The sequence below is a fragment of the Typha latifolia genome, chromosome 13 (genome assembly GCF_019914945.1).
Source record: "Typha latifolia isolate L0001 chromosome 13, TyphaL0001v2, whole genome shotgun sequence".
In the NCBI taxonomy this organism is placed as follows: Eukaryota; Viridiplantae; Streptophyta; class Magnoliopsida; order Poales; family Typhaceae; genus Typha; species Typha latifolia.
The window spans coordinates 3,191,902-3,212,507 of record NC_133098.1 but is presented as its reverse complement, the minus strand read 5'-3'; the positions used below and the strand labels follow the sequence as shown (position 1 = coordinate 3,212,507).

Sequence of the window (20,606 nt, the reverse complement as noted above, 5' to 3'; positions counted from 1 at the left end):
TACAACAGTATATAACCTAAGAGTATTTGCAATTAACTCCAGTATCAGCATGCAGTTCTCCGTAGGAAGCAGTGAAAAATCAATTCCTGCTTCATTATCAATTGAATATTCCCTGTGTGAACTGAGATTTTACAGTTTACCCTAAAGAAAGAAGTGGATCAAAGCTGCCACCGATCTGACATGGATACATCAACGATGTACAAATACTTGGACCTACTGCTTGTATCCCATTAACTTGCAATAGATTTAGCTATTGCCAGAGTCAATCTTAGGCAACTAAAACAAATAATTAACTATGAAGAGATTCGCCACTGGGGCATCCGTCCATAGAAATGTTCTTCTCTAGCTCGTTAATTAACTGCTCAATATTTCTTCTGTAAATTGGCATGTAATGATCGTTGATCATCATTTGAGAAAGCCTCAACTTGCCATATAATGATCTTGGTGTCAAAAAGATTCCGATCTTTTGATCTGATTGTTTCATATCATCCTGTTCTGGTATTGCATCTTCTTGATTTCTCATCTCCTCTGGGAGGAATGTTACAATGTGCATGACTTTTCCTGGGGGATAGAATCTATGCATTTCCTTATTTTCAGTAATCACTTCTGCTGATGTGCTCTCAGCCTTCTCAATAGCAGCATTCTCCTCCTTAATTATTTCTTTCACTGTGTCAGCATCTTCACTTTCCCTTGGCCTGGATAATTCATTCTCAAGTTGCTGCCACAGCTCTACCTCAGTCATGCTGTCCTCACTTCTACCATGACCTATGAGATCCTCACCATCACTACCACCCTCATCATCCTCCATCTCAGCAGCATGAGATGCTTCTATACAACGAGAGCACTCTGCAGTCCAACCTACACCTTCTGAAGTAATGATATCGGTGGTTTCAATGATGCTATTTTCATTTATTGTCAGAAGAGGGTCAGCGGTATCAGTTGTGGAGGTAGATGCTTCTCTATTGTCTTCTTCTAATGTCATGCTCAACACAGAAGGCTTATTACGTTGGCGGGGCCCGATACATGACCATGATGACAGCCTAAGTGGTGGCCTAGCCCATGCAGCTTGAGCCACATTCCGCGCACTTTTCATCACAACCTAAGGAGAAAAAAAAAACAAGATATCAATCTCAGTAATGGAAGGGGAAAAACTAATTTGCTCATAATATCACCCCACTATAGAAGGTAACACAAATTTGACTACTATTTGAGTATTCCCATGCCCCAAGTCCTAATATAAACAAACCTGAGAATTTGTTAAAAATGGCCACGGGTACTTCATTTACCTATAACCAATATTGTTTCTAAATCTTTTAGCTAGTGATTTTCATCCATCATAAATGTCAAAATGACTGTACATATCGGCAGGAAAACACATATATAGGTCAAAGTATATGGAGCACACCTGTGTTCCAGTAGAGACTGGACGAAGGATTGCACCAGCTCCAGCTACTCTTGCTTTAGCATTGGCAATAGATGGAAGTCGAGAACCCAAGGCAGATGCAGAACGATAAACTGTACTTAAAATTCTTGTGTGCTCAATTTGATTTCGCAAATCATTTAGCCAGGCTGATGCTGTCACCTGTTCAATGTGAAAATAAAAGTTTTAAATTGTGTAAATCCACAACTGATTGAAATAATGAATACAAGTGAAAGATAAAAATCAAGTTTATGTGAGAAGATCTTCAAAGGAGTCTAATCAATATCCTCTAAAATATTTGCAAACTTAACATATATTATTAAGACACAAAATGTCATTGTACCAAATAATCCTGATTGGTTATTAGCAGCTCCCCAATTAAATATGATTATCCTATTATAGTTTCAGCCCATAAGAAGCATTGAGAACTTGCTACTCATAGTTTTTCCAAAATAACAACAAATTTGTGCATAAGTTGTCAAAAAGAAAAAGGATACATATAAAAGCTGGCATCACTACACCATGCTAATTTGAGTCAAGAAGACCATGTCCATGTTTCTGTACATAACATAATAGCAGGCAATGAATCTCGACTGGCTAATCATTTGATAAATCAAGACTAAAGAAATTTGTTATACTACTTTGTTGAGAGACTAATCCTCTTCTACTACTCTCAAAGAGAATCAACTTCAGTCTCAAATTAGCTCAAAATGTGCATGGACACAAATTGACCCACTTTTAATTGCAGATATATGGAAAACATTGATGAACATGATGCAGAAACAAATAGATATTGCCATGAAATTATGCAAACATTTTGTCAGCTCAAAATAAATATACAAGAAGCAATTTTTCATAGGATCATGAAAAATAAATAGACGAGCAGCAATTTTTCCATAGGATCATGATAAACTTGAGGTTATGTATATTTACATTGTCTTCCTCATGTTTAACAAATCATGAATATGATAAAATTCTACTGGCACATTATATTCTTCAAAATAAAAACTTTCTTTCAATCTATTTCAACTTTTATCAATATTTTGAAAGACAGCTGCGGGTGGCGGGCCACCCACCACTTAGCCGCCAAGGCGTAAGGCGGGCAACAAGGTGGGTGACAAGGCAATCTAGTATTTTTAGTTTATAAAAATAAAAATTAATCATATATAATATAGAATATATACTAATTATTAATATAGTATATATAAATATTTTAACAGTGGACTACACCAATAGTATACTAATATAGTATATAAAAATTACCAATATAATATATAAATTTTTAATATATAGTAATGTAGTATATAGAAAATAATAAATAATACTTGCACTAGTGAGACATACCCACTCAGTCCAATGATAGTCTAACACCCTCTCTCATCTCTATTTTTCTTTTAACTTACATGTCCAACTCTTCCTCGGTTCCTCTTGACGAAAAACCACCTAAGAGAGCTTTCGTATCCTTCCCCTCTTCTTCATTTTCCATTTTCCACTTCACTTCTCTCAACCTCACTGGTGGGAGTATGAAGAGAGAGAAGATTGAGTGAAATAATGAGAGAGAGAGAAAGTCAAAGGCCGGTGGCCACCGGTTGGGATGTGAAAAGAGAGCGAGTGAGATTGTGAGAGAAAATCGTGCCCATCTTCTTCATGCAATTGCTGCTTCGCCGCCACTTGCCGTCGATCAAGAGAGGAGCTTGGGTTAGAGCTTAAATCATGGGAAGAGGAACAAATGGAGGATTGAGAATTTTTTTAAAGGTTAGTTATCAAACATATTACCCACACCCGACCTACCTAGCTTGACCCGCTAGCCTGATTAGACCTATTTATTTTATCAAAGCGAGCTACTCAACCTGCCAAGGACGCCAAGTCAGCTCAAACGCCATTACACCGCCACATTGCCACTATGAGAGGCGACCGGTGCTCCACCCCATCAAGGTGGCCGCCTAGCGCCTTTCAAAACACCGACTTTTATGATAGTACATTGCCATCATCCTATAGTTTGCCCTTGATTGCACCTCCAACTCAACTTGGAATCAGAAGTGCCTCTCATAAATGGATGAATGTCTTACACTTGGCTAAACCATTATCTGCCATCACCAACCACCATTACCATGACTAATCCGGGAGAGTACCATTAAATCACTTCATCAAAGATTGTCATGCTTATCCGCATGCAAAATATATGACAAATCTTTTCAGAAAGAACTAGATCCATTGTGTCGATAGCACTTCGGCATTATAACCTACTCTAGTCCCTGGCATCTATATGGTATTTGAGGCCACATCTCAACATTCCCCTAATCCTTCTTCAACTAGGATACTTCCACTAACATTTAATCAATCAGGAATCTGAGCCCATCCACCCTTACTTCTCTATTGAAATCATGTTTGGCTAGACTCCATTCTACATGTAGGAAGGATCCGATTCAGTCAATTATGAATCTAGCTGAATTCTGTAAGAACAATACAAACTAGCAGCACGAGCAAATAATTTTAGTTTCTTATGCTTAATATACTTGCACAACTAGAAGCCATGGACTTCCAGGAATTGTTCACTAACATCAAGTTTTATTTAACCATGTGCCGCAAAGATTAATTAGTATGTGAAAAAAACTGAGATTTTTTATGCAGATTCTCACACTAGTCATCATAATGTATAGAATAATTTTTATCTTAACTCAAAGTGCCTCTAGTAATTGGTCCCTTGATGTAACCATTATAGTATGGGACTTTAGCTATGGTCCCTTGATATGATCATTAACGTATGGAACTCTAGCTATGACACAGCCAGATGTTATTAGAATATTTTATTTACCTCGCTTCCTTATTCTTACACTAGTATGTTTTCACTTTCTTACAATTAACAATCATATCATGCACATAACTGAAAGACTCGCCTTCCCTAATGGCATTATTATATAAGATAATAGAACCATTTACATGTTTAAGATCCAATCCTAGTAACAATTACTCAGGTTTCTACTAATAACATGAGTTTGTAACTTATATTAGCTTGTCTATCCGAAACAACAGATATAGTAGGTTAAAACTTCTACCAGAGGTGTCAAGCTTGAAGTTCTTCGACCAACCAAGAAATGCATGCACAAAAGATTGTTGCTCATATGTGGCAAGTACTCAATACATGGACACAACAAAATAATTTCAATCTATGACAAACAACTTATTTATAATTATGATCTTGAGCATGACAAATTACAAGGTGCTAGATAAGCATCATCAGAAGTCTTCTAGGACAGGATAGGATATTATGTCACAACCTCTTAAAAGTTGTACCAAGCAATAAAAAGATATTCAAGCACAATAAAATCTGCAAGGAATATAGAATTACAGGTAATTCATATGATAAAACTAGCATAACAATCTGCAACACTTGATTCAAAAAACACTAAGCATTGCTTACTACTTATTTCACAAGTAAAATTAAGATGAGATCAAAGACTTGTCAATGAAAGATTTCAGACCCAATGTCTCACAGAAAAGAACAACTTCCTATGAAATGTAAAAGACAAACATATGATTCAAGTACAACCTCAGAACGCAGATCATCTACGGAAGCAGCTGAAAATGTAGGCACCAAATCAGCTCCATTAATAACTGAAGTAATAAACTGCATGCCTGATTCTGCCAACTCCCATGTCATACAAGCAGCTGAAAGTGCAATAAGGATCATCAATAAACATTATCCTATGAAATGTAAAATTCAGATAGTGGACTACTGCCAGACTACCATACAGTACTAATGTTAATGAAAATTCTGTAATCTCTCTAGATTCTTTTTCTCCTAAACTGGCAGAACTGGTTGGTCCTAATAGAATATATTAGTTTCATAACTTGTTAAAATTGAAAGTAAATACAATTCACAATGGAGCTTTGTTGGTTGGCATTGCTTAGATTTCCTATTATTTCCTAGGAATGCCTTACTCTTTCAAATTTCAAAAACTACAAGCCTTTGTACAGAAGGGAAAAGATATGAGGGTACAAGGTTGCAAAACCATCGGTTCATGCACTTTTATTATGATCAACAATTCAGTAAACATGTATAGAATTATCATGAATGATAAATATGCATAAACCATAATAATATTACTAGAATAAGATACAAATGCGATAATAGAAAATTTAAACCCTTGCTTTTCCTTAAACTCATAAATATTAGCAAGGTTTCAAAATTCGGTATCTAGATCGAGATTAGCCATCCTTAAAAATAATACGTATCGGCTGTATCGACCACCATATTGAATCAGACTATTTTTTAATTACGTAAAATTCAAAAAATTATTTTAAAATGCATAAATTTTCTAAAATTTTAGAAAAATGATAAGAAAGTCATAATTCTCATATATAAAGCCTAAAAACTAAAAAATGCATTAACTTACCGTCTCTCACCTTTCTTCCCTCTCTATTACTGCCAAGGCAAAAAAAAATCTATTTTTCCCTTGCTTTTTTATTCCTCTTTTATTACCAGAAGGCAAATTTTATTTTTCTGATTTTTTTTTTCATTTCTTCTCTCTCCCTTCTCTTTCTCTCTTCCTCCCTCTCTCTCACTCTCCACTCTCTTCTCATCTCTTCTGCTGCAGTAACATGGATTAAGAGAGAGAGAGAGAGAGAGAGAGAGAGAGAGAGAGAGAGAGAGAGAGAGAGAGAGGGAAGAGATCGGAGGAAAGAAAGGAAGAAAAGAGAGGGAGGCTAGAGAGAGAGTAAATAGAAATGAAAGAGATGGGGCAATGGAGAGAGAAGAAATGAAAAAAATTAGAGATAAGAGAGAGGGAGAGCCCGTTTCGGCCAATCCCGATGTTAGATGCTGAATTATATTTCAAAGCCAATAAAAGTGACATCTTTTTCAATATTATGGGATAAACAACAAGGAATTTTCTCATACAATTATTCCAATTCAACAGGAAGTAGAATATAATGAAATAATTCATGTGAAGATGAAAATCCATACAATCTGCCATAATGGAATTACCATTATCTTTCAGGCAACATAATATTGTCTATTCCAGAGCTAAGGTGTCAATATCCTGCCAAAAACTGTTCAATGTTGAATAAAGTGAACTTAGATGTATCCACCATTACAGTGTGAGCTCAAGAAATATGACTAATAACCTGAATCTTGTAGCCACATATATTAGAGTTTTGACTATCTCATTCTGCCAGGACAAGAATGACATAATTTGATAATTATCATGGAGTTCTAGAGAATACTCATATAAAGCATGCTGACCAAAAAGAATATAAAAAGTAACAAACCTGGAGCAAATGTTACACAACTAGTGGTGGCAAACTCCTGCTGCTCCCGCAAAATATAAGTTAAAAGGGCTGCTGTGCCTCCACCAAGTGAGTGTCCCACAATCTAAACAGCAAAATTTTGATAAGAGAAAATCAACAGTTGTTTTAAACTCCAAAATATTGAGCATTAATATATCAATGTCTCTGAGTCTATTAGTTCTTAAGTGAAATTCAAGCAACAAAATACTGCATGAAAGTGACAGCAGAAGTAGCTAATGATTAATAGATAGCAGAAATGCCACTTCACATGGTTGGTGCATGAAATACACCAAAATTAAAAACGCATTGCCATGTAACTACAACACCAATAACCTGATTGATGACTCATGTGCTGAAATACCAAACTGCAAGGTGTCTTTTTAAACCACAGGAAAGATGAAGTGAAAAATAGAGAACCATTGCAATTATGACAAAATTATAAAGTATGACATTATGACTCACTTTTATCTTGTAATCGGGATATTCATGTAATGCTCTTGTAAGACAAGGAGTTGCAAGCTTTGCAATCCACCGAGCAGCTGCAACCATACCATAGTGTGCATAGCCTAGAACTAAATCACTAACACCACCCTCAGATATAACAGTATGGTGAAATGGTACTACTGCACCAGTTGCAGCCGTCAAGGTATCTCTGATGCTATGAGTTCCCCTAATTAATAGCAAGATACTTCTTGTGCTTTGGTCAATTAGAATGGTAAAAGCTGGCTTTAAGATCTGCAGAATTTTAGAAAAACCAAGATGTCAATATGATGTGAAGAAAAGTTACTGGCCAAATTTAAGAAAAAAAAATCCAGAAACTCTTAAGAAAGTATGTTTAAACTTTGACAATCAGGACAGCTTATTACTCACTCCTGCTTTAGGTTCCTGAATAAGAACATCTTCTTTGGAGTAGCCAGTTGCTTCCAAAAATAAAGGGAACGGCTTTTTCGAAAAATGCCAACATAGAGTCAACAAATTCAAAAGATTCTTTAGTTCTGCAACTATTGGGTCTCCTTTAAGCTGTATGCTATCCTTGCCAGCATATATACTGGCTACATGTAAGTTTCCCTGCAAGGTTAGAAGAACAAGGAAGTTAAGAGTTAAGACCATAATTTGGAACCCTCATTATCAAGCATCCATTAGGATTTCAAAAGGATATCAAGTATGAAGCTTGTAGTATGTAAGAGACACACATAAACAAAAAAGTTGATAAGTAACACACTTGGCTTTCGCACCAGATCTTAAGAAGAATTAAATACTTCTGCTCCTTTGGAGCAAAGGCACAAAATGTAAAAAAGTATTTTTGAGAATTCTCTACATGGTATGATTGTTATGATAAAGAAAATCAACATTTTCTTTCACATAGAATTCAAATTGCTAAGGCCTCATTTTTTTAGTGATAGGGAATTCAAGAATAACACTATTTGCAATTCATTTATTTGAATTATGTATATGTATAAGCTTATTCACGTAAAACTGTAATTACCGCCATGTAGGCATGCATAAGTACAAGTAGAAAATATGTTGGTTGTTATATATGGAATAACCAGTGTGAATTGAGGATGTATTGTATTGAATGGATATACTACTCTAGATGGTGGATAGATAGAGTAAGAACAAAATAATAATTATTAATTACCCATGTCCTCCACCAATCTGCTGTTATAAGATATCAGATTCTTGCATGTGCAATGCATGAACTACATAAGCAATTCCTGGATTTATGTGTAAAATGCCGGTTACATGTGTGCAATGCATGAAACTGTATAAGCAATACTTGATTCACAAGGAATAATCAGGTAAATTAATATGTTGTCCATTAAAAGATCCTACATCCATGAAGCTTCAGCTCACAGAAGTACTATTCTCCATGTGTTATCAATTCTAAAATGTGCAACTAAAAATTAGGTCCTACATATTAATGTGTTTATTCTTACAGTCAAACTTCATATCATCATAGTCACATAGTATATTTAAAAGTATTACGCTAACAATAAAAAATCATGCTGGTCCTTAATCTACAAGTTCAAATATCATAAAACAATTCACATGCATAACGAATAGAAATCTTCTACTGCCAATACCTGCCTCTTTAGGAGAAAACTGATCCCAAATGCCAGATCCCCTATAGGCCATTTGCCCAAAGTCTCCGAGTAAGTAAACCTCAACGTCTCCGACAACGTCGATATAGTCTCCAACCACGTCGCCGGGGCACGCACCAGCCTCTGCGACACACGACTCCTCCCCGACCGCGTATCTCTCGACCCATCCCCACCGCCATTTTCGTACTCCTCACCATCCTGAGACCTCGCGGCCTGCAACTTCCGATTCAGCGTGTAGTAAAGCAGCGCCGCCGCACCAGCGGCCGTCGCCATCGTCGCCGTCGCCATATTGTCTTCAAGATCCAATTCGTGACCTAGGAGAATCTCCAACTTCTCTTTTCCTGAGAAAAAAAATTCGATTCGCCACGATTAACAAGAAGCCCTAATCTCCAAATTCCAAAGGAATCAATCGACTTTTCAAAGAATTCGTTGGGACCAAACCCTAATGGAATAATAAGCAGAGGATTCATGGGTACCTGATATCGCTTACCTATCTCCTGTTTGAGGAATTTACTGAGAGGAGTCCCTATTCGATCTTCGTCTTCGTTCCTTCCCTGATCTAATAAATTATAAGGAAACCTTGGTTCTTTCCCCCACTTTGTTTGCCGTTTACGGGAAGCGGTTCCTCGTCTTGTTTTCTTTCTCCTCGCGTTTTTTCACGAGTAAAGAAAAGAGATGCGACCTTCGACACGGGGTTAGGCGTTTAAGTGGACCCGACCATAACTGACGGTCAACCAGGAAAAGAACCGGATTCAGTACCGATGTGTCCTACTGTTTATTAATTGATACTTTGGTCAGGTGGGTTTCCCTTTTGTCTATGAGATCAATAAATAGGAACAAATGTCGGCTGCCCAGGGAGAAGATAATTAATATGCAATGTAGGTGGTGATTTTAAAAAATAAAAATAAAAAATTCTTTTTATTTTTTTATATTTAGCACCACGCTACTTTTGATGTTTGTAGTCCGAGATGCAAAAGAGAGTTTTAACGAGGGATGAGCGGCTCAAAAGTCTTAGGGATAGGATATGCATCTCCCCTTAGTCCAAGCGAAGATAGAAGAACTATAAGAGACATCTACAAGAGATATAGAAGAGAGGATAGGATAAGATCTCCCAAGATCTTAACCTAAGATTCATATCGGCTTGATATACAGCACAGTAGCCATCTCAGGGATATGTGTCACCTCTTGGACAATTGTAGGCATCGCCTTTCTACCAACACCTTATTATCGTTATCGTTGTTGGAAATATAAATATTTATTAAATTTGAGTTAAAATTTAGGTAGAATCCACACATTATTAATAATAAATTAATAGTAAAATTAAGAAGTTTAAAAAGTATATTATTGTCATAAATTTATTTATTTAAATTTAAAAAAAGAAGTGAATGAAATTTAATTTTTATCATATATTTACTTTGAGCTCAGCTCGCCTCAGTTCAATTTGCGCGCTTGAATACAAGGAATATAGAGGAGAGTTATATGGAGCCAATTTGATGATTTCTTCTCAAGCCACTTTGCAATGCAACTGCAACTGCAACTAATATACCGTAATTAAGTTTTAAAATAAATTAAACGTTTTGAAAAAATTTAGAAGCAGACTTGAAATAAACAAAACTCCCTTACTTCGACCCTTCTTAATAATAGGGCCCACATCGAATGATTGAAATATCTAAAATGGCACGATATAAACCGTAACGACAATATCCCCCTTTCTTTCATGCTACCCCCTCAAAGATTTCACGATGATATGACGTAAGTTGTCAATTAATAGCTTCTCTCCTCATCTTATAACCATCACTATTAACGAATAAAATAATGCCATAACTATCACTGTTAATAAATAAGATAATACCGCATTAAAATATATGTTTATAGAGTGATTGTGGCCATAGCATTAAAAAAAATCACAGGCAATTGACATCTTTTGAGTCCAGTTTTCTGATATTCCCGAGGAAAAGAATATAGAAGTTTCGCTGTAAGTCTTACCGTCAAAACGCATCAGACAAGTTATCAGCCGCAGGACCAACGTTATTGCTTACAAGATGAGGAAACTGTGTTAAGAATAGCTTCATATAGAGCTTATATTATATACAAATGCCCCACTTCTGATAAAAAAAACCGAAAAAGAACAAGATAAAAGTGTATTTCCAGAGTTTGAAACCTAGCAGCATCAATGTAACTGGAATAATTCCATCCTATCATTGAACTGTTGAAATAAGAGCTAAGCAGCAGCAGACACGGAAAGCCAAAAACTATCCTGATAAATAACAAATTCAACTGGATCAGCTACCAGAGAATGATCTAAATTGCGAAAGTTAGAACCCGACAGATCTTGGTGAAAATGATAAGAAAAAAAAATTTAACAAGTATTCCCCCAAAAGATACGTATAACATACGAGTTTGTGTTTGCCATTACAGAGTGAGCCTAAAATAATTTACCTTAAAATGACCTTAGGAAAGAAAGTTCCATCATAATCTGCCAGAAGAAAATAAAATGTGAAATTGGATCCTACATATAATATTACATTGCTCTTTAGCCAGACTTTGCTTCTTTTTCTCTTCCTTCAATATTCACATACAAGAATTGCTGTGCTTATCCTACCTTCTTTTTTATGTTGCTCCCTTTTCTCATATCTTATACTTTGACAGTGTTATTATATGACAACCTGGAGAAGACCGGGTTGAGGCTGGGTGTAACGAAGGCCCTCTTCCAAAAGGAACTGCTCAACAGCAACTGGCAACCTTGCAGGAGTCCGTGAACCTTTAGTATGGTGCCCTGTCCCGACACATATCATGACCTGAAGTCGTTGGCCAGCAGACCTTGCAGTGCGCCTCAGAATGCCTAGTTCATGTTTTAGAATATGGATTGCTTCAGTTACATGAAGACCGTGCAAGTCAATTAGACGATCTTGCTCTTGGCCATATCCCTGGAATTCAGAAGCAACAGGGTTCCTGCAAAACAAATACCGAGGCAAGAAACCAAACATAAAGAGAAATTTAAGAACTACGTGCATATTCTCAAGAGAAATAGTCTCGATAGGATTGATCCAGTGAACCATGGCAACACACAACAGTCCATTTGTGATTCTTAAGGCACACTTCTGCTAAAGTTTTCAAATATCATAATCAGTAATGATAAGTCAACAAAAAGATATGCACTGGTTGAAGCTTCAGTAGAGTAGTCCATTTGTGATTCTTAAGGCACACTTCTGCTAAAGTTTTCAAATATCATAATCAGTAATGATAAGTCAACAAAAAGATATGCACTGGTTGAAACGTCAGTAGATATCACCAGGCACATACTTCTAAAAGATGCATGAGCGTAGAATATGCATGAGAATATCTCAAATTTCAAACAACTAAACAGATACCAATCACAATTTTGATAGCATGGACTCGTCTAATGCAAACATGAAGTGGCAAAGTCCTTTATTATAAGCAAGGTAGGCTCCATAGTCCTGAAGTTATATTATTGTGATGATAGTAAATCAAAAAACTACAAGGAACCCTAGATTACAATGTAGGACTCAAATTAGCAGTCGAACAAGCATTTACTCAGTACTATCTCATGATTACTAAATTATCTGTCAGCACTGGAGCTGCAGGCAGGCTTACAGGACTTCTGAACACAGTACCTCATGCACTTCGATGCTTTATTTCTCTTAAGCCACTAGCCTTTCAGTGGAGTAACTTATTGATAATGCATGTATGCTTGTTATGTATCAAAATTATGGCAGTGATGGCCATGGGCCTAAAGGAATAAACCTAATTTCTACTAGCTCGCTTGTTAAGCACAAAATGGCAATGCAAATGTAAATTGCAACAAGCTGGCTGCAGTTTCTTGAGACTTCTCTGTTCTTCTTTGACAAAAGAGAGGCAGTTGCCTGTGTAACTTCGATATTAAGATTTCACAAAATAAGAAGACAAGAAAGAAAGCTGACAGATGCTGCAAATTAACAGTTAAGAATGAACCTCTGCCGATATATTGTTTCCCTTGCTTTCCCATGAGCTGCTTTCATTTGCATGTTGTATACCTGCCCTTTTACACTTAGTTCCTTTGCTAGAGCTTTGTTTCCAATAAGATAGGCCTGCCTTGCCTGCCAAGAATCATATTATGAGTTTCTTTACCAACATAATATAAGAAGACCTCAATTAGGTGGAAATTTAACCAGCCTAACAACTATGTTAGGCTGTTAGCAAAATTATCTTGATTAACACAAAGTGGAAACTCCAGATAAATTCTTCCACTTGGAACAGTCATGAAGAGCTTATTTACTTTGAACCCCTAACAGTAGAGCCTGGTGCCGCTAGATTATGTTCGTAATGTAAACTTAACAGCCTCACTTTCTATCATGCTTAACCAAATCCAAATTTCCTCACATGTATATACGCAGCAGAAGCTTGACTAATGTATAATTCATCGTACACAAGAATAAGGTAAAAAGAAGACATGTCAGGGCCTCAATGACAATCATAGTTCTCTTTTGCAATAAAACATATATTATGATTTGAATCCTCATTGAAGGAGTTCTAACTTAAAAATGTTCACCACAGTTTGTATGGATAGGTTGATCATCTGATTAAAATGTAGAAGTACAAATTTCCATATTTATGAGTAGTTGGTATAGCCACTATTTGCCCTGATTAACCATTACAATAGTGCCGTATATCTTAGAAACATCTTGAAACTTTATTTCCAAACCTACTCTAGATTGGCAAATTTCAACAACAAAAGAAGCTACCAATAATTGGTAGGAAATACTGCATCTTCATGCTATGCATCAAACATGACAAACTACTGTTGTATCAATTTGCTTATATTAGGGGATCCCTGTAAGTAGCTACTTCCATAATAACACAATTTTTTTTTTCCAATTGTTCAAATCGTCATCTATGACCATATGCTACAGAGTAGAACAAGTCATGCAGCATAATATGTTATGCCAAGAATATGCATTCCCAGACCAATTGTATATAGCATTTCTGAAGTCATCAGAAATCACCATTTCTTTTCTTAAAAGGCAATAACCCACTTAAGAATTAAGATTCCAAGCATTAATATTATCAGTTTACATTTAGAGAAGCTAGTATCAAATTACAGAGAGTGAGAAAGGAAAAGAAAATCAGACAAGAGTTGGGTTTATCAGACTCACAGCTACATGAAATTCTAACATAAGAGGCCACAAGAAACTTTTCCTTTTCACCATCCAATGCTGAAAACATATACAGTTATATACCACTATAGTGATTGGTTTCGGCGTGGAATTGGCTGACAACCAATCCATATCGGGTCAATTCGGTCAATACTGACCGATATGGGTCAGATCTAACCAGAATCCGACCTACGAACATCATTTATTTGATATCTCCAAGCCTATTCTCTCTCTCACTCGTTCTCACCCATCAACTCTGGTGGCCACCCGATGCAAGATCCGACCATTCAACATTCAGTGAGCTCCTCCGACCAAGATTTAGTAACCTCGAATTTCAGCGACCTCGGGTAAATATTTTTTGTGTTTTTTGTTTTCTTTCCTTTCTTGTCTCTCCAACTCCCCACCTTCTCTTTCTCTCTCTCAGCCGCTCCCTACTCTCTTTTCCTCTGCCTTTCTTTCATCCACTCTCTTCCTCGCTCTCTTTCTCTCACTCTCTCTCTTTCTCTTTTGTTGCTGCAGTAACAGAGATGGAGAGAGGGAGAGAAGAGAGTGCAGAGAAAGAGAAGGCTGCAGCAATTTTTCTGCAGTAATAGTGGGAGAAAAGAAAAGATAGAGAGAGAGAGAGGAAGTTCTCACCTCTCTTAATTCTGAGGCAGTAACAAAGCAAGGGAGAGCGCAAGAGAGGGAGCTGTTAGAGAGAGGGAGTTTCATGTTTTTACTTATTTAAGAGTGATGTAAAGGCTAGAAAGAGAGAGTATTCTGCGACAATAACAGAGAGGGAGGAGCTGAGGATAAGAGAGATGGTTTCATTTTTAAATTTTTTTAATTATTTTATCTTTTATTTTCTTAATTATGTTATAAATTTGATCTCTATTTAGATTTGGTTTAAATTAAAAGGACTCTAAAAGAGAACCCATATAATACCAACATTGGATGACAACAAGGCAATACTATTCGGTAAAATAAAAAATGTGTCAACTGCAAATGTGTAGCGGAGTTAACCATATGAAAGAAATTTCGATTGGAAGATAAGAAAATATAGCATTTTGCCCTCAAGTGGCTTTGGAGGTCTAAAAGCAAATACTAGCTCATCTAATAGAAAAAAAAAAAAAAACAATCTGCACAACAAAAAGAGTCAACAATTCATCAAGAAATATGAATAACCCTGAAGGAGAAGACGTCAATAATGATAGCAACGAACAAAGTGGAGAAAATAATAAGGAGAGGCAAATAAGGACAATAAATACATACAAGTAGGCGTATGATATAAGAAGAAACAATGGTGGTAGCTTTCAACGATTCAGATTAATTCACATGCATGGAGAAAGGGAGTATGAAAGCAATAGTTTTAAAACTTATGTTAAGTCAAATTGTCTTCATCAATATGTGAAAGAAATTAAACTACTTTCACTTTAATCCACACCAAAACACATAATCAATTACTAATGGAGAGATTGGAGAAGTTAGTGTTCTGCAATTATAGTGTGAAATGGACGGAGAAAAATTTCAGAGTAATGTAAAAAATGATCAGCTGATTGATTTAAATCATATTTTTTTATAAAAACTCCTTAACTTCATAGATCAGAGAAGTGGATGACAGATTATTAGATGATGAAAATAACTCTTGGATAGAATTAGGGGGTGGGGGGATGGGCACGACGAACCATTCAACAGTGAGAGATAGCAATAACTATTAGAACCAATAATAACTCTGATGATAGGGTGGGAGCCGATGAGAGGGTGAGAGTGAGAAAGGAAGTAGGACTATGGAATATGGTGAAAAGACAGTAGCTGCTAGTAGGGATGGCGAGATGAGAGAGAATGGGAGTGACCGAGTGAGAAAAACTGAGATTGAAAAAGGGAGCTTACCTTCACCATCTGCCATGCTGTCATCCGTCGTCACTCACCAATCACCATTGAAGAAAGGTCAAGAGAGAGCTCGAGAGGATTTAAGAATCGATAGAGAAAGTGAGGATTTTATTTTTAACTAAACTAGGTAGAGCTAATGGTAGGCCTAGTCCACCATCGCTTGCCATGGTCCACAAAGCAACATTGCACTCCGCTAACCTCTCCAAGGCAGTCGGACTAACAAACTATAGTCGTATACACTATTTGCAAGGCAACCGACATGCTGCCCCCACCAAGGTGATAGCAAATTCCCTTTTTCAAAACACTTAATGTAAAAAAACCGACATGCGCCCATTTGAACGTCCAATATGATCATAATTCATATGTACACATGTAAGCTCATGTTCGCAGGATAAATATTTATATATGTATGTGTGTGTGTGTGTGTTTGTGCATGCATGTTGTATATGTATGCATATAAGCACATGTCCTCGCTAAATGCTTACTTGTTCAAAGCATGCATTTCGAATGCGCGCCAAATCACGAGCTTCTCCCCTTGATTCCGAATAAATATTTGCTGTCAAATACAAAAAAAAAAACATTTTATAAAGAAAAAAGCAGTTCCTAGACCGAAAAATTAGAAAGAAAATTTAAAAGCTTCTAGAGAGATTAAAAATTTATACAAGAGTATTACCCACTGTTTCACCAGTCTCAAGCCAAATGGGAGCTGTCCGAAGATTGCCAGAACTTTGCAACTTATTTCCAAGAGCAACTTTGCTAGTAGTACTGTATTGTCTAGTTAAATTGTGTGAAACTTTAGTTGAACCAACACGACCATCTTCGGTACCCCTCTTCTCGGTTTTCCGACTACTAATGTCCTGGGAAGCAAGCTTACGGACAGCTGAAACATAATCAGTAGTTCCAGTAGAAATGATGGAAGATTTGTATCCATTATAAGACCCTTGAACATCTTGTGTCTTGTATTTTGGGAACCCACTTTGAGCCTCTGCCATGGGAAGTGCAGGGAAGTCCCCCGCACTAAAGCTCGGAGCAGTATTGCTTGAGTTCAAGTTCTGATTGAAACTACCGTCAACTTGCATCTGCAATAGAAAATACAACCATGTCAAGCGAAAGTGTCTACTGTCACATAATGTAAGGAAAAAAATGCACAGTGATAAAAAAAGTTATGTGAATATATGAAGTGCATAGCAAACTCGCAATATCATGATTCATGAAGTGGCAATGCTATCATCATGAAAACAAGCACCAATATTATTGACGAAAACAGCTGCAAGACAAAACTCATAGTCAAGAAAGATCCTGAAAACTAGAGAAGATACTTGTGACATTACAAATCAGGCATCAACCTTTAACTAATTACAATTTATAAACAACAGTCTTTTGTTGCAATTAATTGGGCGCCTCTACATGATTCGAATCCTTAAGCATTAAACAATACTTAATTGAAAAGAATAAGTTCCTTGAATAGAATAAATAATAGAAAATTTACAAATTCTCAACATACTAGAGGAAGTGCGAACTTTAAACTTTAAAGGTCACTCAAAAGAAATATGATAATTTCTTTTCTTTAATAGAGATCATTTTCTCACAAAACCACTGCGGCATAGTTGACCTGCAGTCTAGCTGTATATACCAGATTTGGAAATTAGTCAAATTACCTCAAGTTGAGTGAGTATTTCGATGGTCCAGGTGAGGTCACAGCCATTCGCATAGTATATATCTGCAAGACTCTTGGAAGAAAAACCAGGGAACTGTGATACCAGATAGTCCAGCGGGTCAACAACATCATCACAATACTCACTAGGGGTAGAGGAGTTCTCCAAAAAGCCAGCATTGTAGTGACCGTTATAATTGTTTCCCTCATTTCCAGAAAGCAGATTGTCAAATAATTGTTGATCCACCATATTCAGAAAAGCAGCTTGTGAGTTATTTCCACAGTACCTTGAACCAGTATATCCCATTCTTTCACTGGAGATTAGACCATCAGTACCTTGTGGAAATACATCCTGACATGTGCTAGACAACCTGCTGACAGCTGTTTCAGAAAACCGGGAAGCTTCCACACCATCATGCAATGACAAACCAGCAAGTGATAGTAGTCTAGATGGTTGCTCATCTTTCTCCATGATCGTAAAGTCAGGAGTAATATCATCTGGTAGTTGGTTACGCCAAAACTGGCGTGCTTCATCATCTGAATTGTCAGATTTTGATGAATCCGACCTATCTAGGGTTTTGTTTGCTGAAGACCCAAGGATACTTGAACTGGTAGCATGTGCATCCATGAGGTTTCCAACAGTAGATTGAGTTAAAGGAACAAATGCTGCTGCATTTGGATTTAACTTTGTAACCTTATTTTCTGAATGCAGACTCGAATCATTGTTGTTTGGGGAACCTTTAATGTACAAACTCATCTTTATTTTAAATACAGTTAAGCGATGTTATATATAAAAACCCTCAACGAGAAAGGAATTTCCTTTTAGGATCTATCCCAGCCCTGCAAATTAAATTGGAAAACAATGATCAACAAAACAATCCAAGTGAAAACATGCATATTAAAAATATATAATATAGATAGTGACAGAAAACTGTAGTTAGTTGAGCAAGAATAACCATCAGAAACCTCCTGGATTCCCTACAGTCCTAGAAGAACCAAGAACAGCTTTAACTGTAGGCCAACTTTATATATGTAGATAACTTAAGAATACAAGTTAACAAGATGGGAGATTTAGTACAAGATAATCACGAGGGAACCCAAAAAAAAAAAGATTTTTCTCTCGTCCAACTATTAGAACCTTAAACAGTCACACTTTAAGATTCAAGGATTCACATCTAAAAAGAAGAAGAAGGAACCTTTGGAATACTTACAGAACAAAAGAAGCATCAGAGCTAGAGAATCTAAACAAAATACCCAACGAAATAATTCAAGGTTTCAACAACATAAACAGATCTACATAATACAACTCACACAAATCGATAAAAGAACGAAATCAAGTCTGAGGACTTCCTAACCTTTCTGCCGATCTATTACAGCATAGATCGAAGGAAACCGATCCATAGGCAAGAAGGCCCCGAGTAAAAGAAACAATTCGACGAATTCGGGCCGCTTCCGTCTCAGTCTCTGCTTTTTCTACTGCTATTGTGAGCGATTTCGCTGCGCCTCTTCGACTCGCTGCTTATCACTAACAAGGGGAGATGAAACCCTAACTTCACCTTCGCTGTCACGAATACCACCACAGAAAAGGAGTGGTCTCATACGAAGATAAAACCCCAACCTTTCGCCTTCCTCTGGATTTCTACTTGCTTCTTGGGTCTCTCTCTCTCTCTCTCTCTCTCTCTCTCTCTCTCTCTCCCCCTCTCCGTTTGTCTCTTCTCGGGTGATCTGTTGACCCCCAAAGCCAGTGGGAATTTAGGACGAGTTTTGGATACGGTGGGACGAGCAATGACCGTATGATTTACGGAAATTACCTCTATGTCCTTAGAATATTGGTCGCCTTTCTCTAGAAAGTTCCGAAGTAAATTTAAAGAAATCTATTATCATAAGAGGAATATTCCCCACGTAAAAAGATAAAAATAAATAATTCATATTTTAATTCAAAGTCAAAGTTAAATGAATTATTTTTTAAGTTAATAAATTAAGCTCTTATTCTACACGTATACGTCAACCAAATCCTAGCTCGTTTTTATAAATGAAATATTTCACTTGACTTTTCTTAATGATATATTTCTTTTTATAATTATGAGCCTGCATGCAGCCTAATTATGATACTTAACACTTCAAAGAAAAATTTATTAAATATTAACTCAAACCTCTATGCAAACTATAGTCATACTAAACAGTATCTTTTCATTAAGTAGGAAAAAAATTATTAAGATTTTGAGATAGTTTTAATTCGTGTAAAGAATCTGAATGAATTGTATACTGAAACCTTTCAAAAAAATTTAAACAAATATTTGGAACTGTAGGAAAGCTAGAGTTCCAATTTACTTGGTTGAAATTAAACTGCTTTAAGCTTCTAATATTGCCCATATATCCATAAGTACAAGTTATTATTTTATTTTCTTTGATCCTATACACAGTAATAAAGTTGCATAGGTTATATATGTTGGGTCTGGGCCTAGGATGGCCCAATTCAAGCCCATGTCACACAAATCAAAATAATTATGGTTGTTAATTTTAGGGAATTTTATCAAAAACACAGTACATTTTACTTTTATTATCATTTATATCTAGGGCTGTCAGGCTTGACGAGCAGCTCGGGCTCGGCTCGGGTGAAGCTCGAGTCTGGCTCAGCTCGATCAGAGCTGAGCTGAGCCCGAGCCATCATAATAGGCTCGAAATTAATATCGAGCCGAGCCTGAGCGAGCTGGTAGCATAACTAACTATAACTAAGTACACGTGGCATAAAGAAATATTGTCACGTGTCCCTCACTAACCCATCCTCACCCATAACAGATTTAATATTCATCACCCTCACCTACCCCACTCTCATCCATCACTTCACCTTCCCCATCCTCAATTCCCTCACCCACCCCATCCTCACCCTCACCCTCACTCTCACCCTCACCCTCATAATAGGCAACGACGGCAAGCCGCCACCACGGCGCCACGCCTTCCACTCCATCAACCTCCTCCTCCTCCGTCAGCTTTCTCCTCCTCCTTCATTCATCATCTCCTCGTCGTCACCTTCTTCTCCATCCGTCTCCGACTCCTTCGGCAAGCCACCGTCTATGTTGCCACCACCCACGCCGCCACCGCCTCATCCTCTAATCAAG

General features: G+C 36.9%; 2 protein-coding genes across 3 annotated transcripts; both read right to left on the bottom strand.

Annotated features, from left to right (window-relative positions):
- Positions 1-72: 72 nt before the first annotated feature.
- Positions 73-9,589, bottom strand: LOC140799739 (uncharacterized). 2 transcript variants are annotated; one of them, XM_073154198.1, is made up of 8 exons: positions 9,288-9,589; positions 8,794-9,152; positions 7,580-7,777; positions 7,172-7,444; positions 6,692-6,794; positions 4,971-5,089; positions 1,406-1,582; positions 73-1,099 (listed from the first exon to the last, which is right to left on the bottom strand). In XM_073154198.1, the coding sequence occupies exons 2-8, from the start codon at positions 9,097-9,099 to the stop codon at positions 290-292; spliced, it is 1,986 nt and encodes a 661-aa protein (XP_073010299.1). In that variant the 5' UTR covers positions 9,100-9,152; positions 9,288-9,589; the 3' UTR covers positions 73-289. The 2 variants fall into 2 exon arrangements, with proteins under 2 accessions (XP_073010299.1, XP_073010298.1); XM_073154197.1 differs by having other exon boundaries at positions 9,302-9,589.
- Positions 9,590-11,169: 1,580 nt separating this feature from the next.
- Positions 11,170-19,246, bottom strand: LOC140799707 (polyadenylate-binding protein-interacting protein 7-like). Its single transcript, XM_073154148.1, has 6 exons — positions 18,843-19,246; positions 17,492-18,327; positions 16,507-16,912; positions 16,319-16,389; positions 12,784-12,908; positions 11,170-11,763 (listed from the first exon to the last, which is right to left on the bottom strand). The coding sequence occupies exons 2-6, from the start codon at positions 18,242-18,244 to the stop codon at positions 11,466-11,468; spliced, it is 1,653 nt and encodes a 550-aa protein (XP_073010249.1). The 5' UTR covers positions 18,245-18,327; positions 18,843-19,246; the 3' UTR covers positions 11,170-11,465.
- Positions 19,247-20,606: the final 1,360 nt, after the last annotated feature.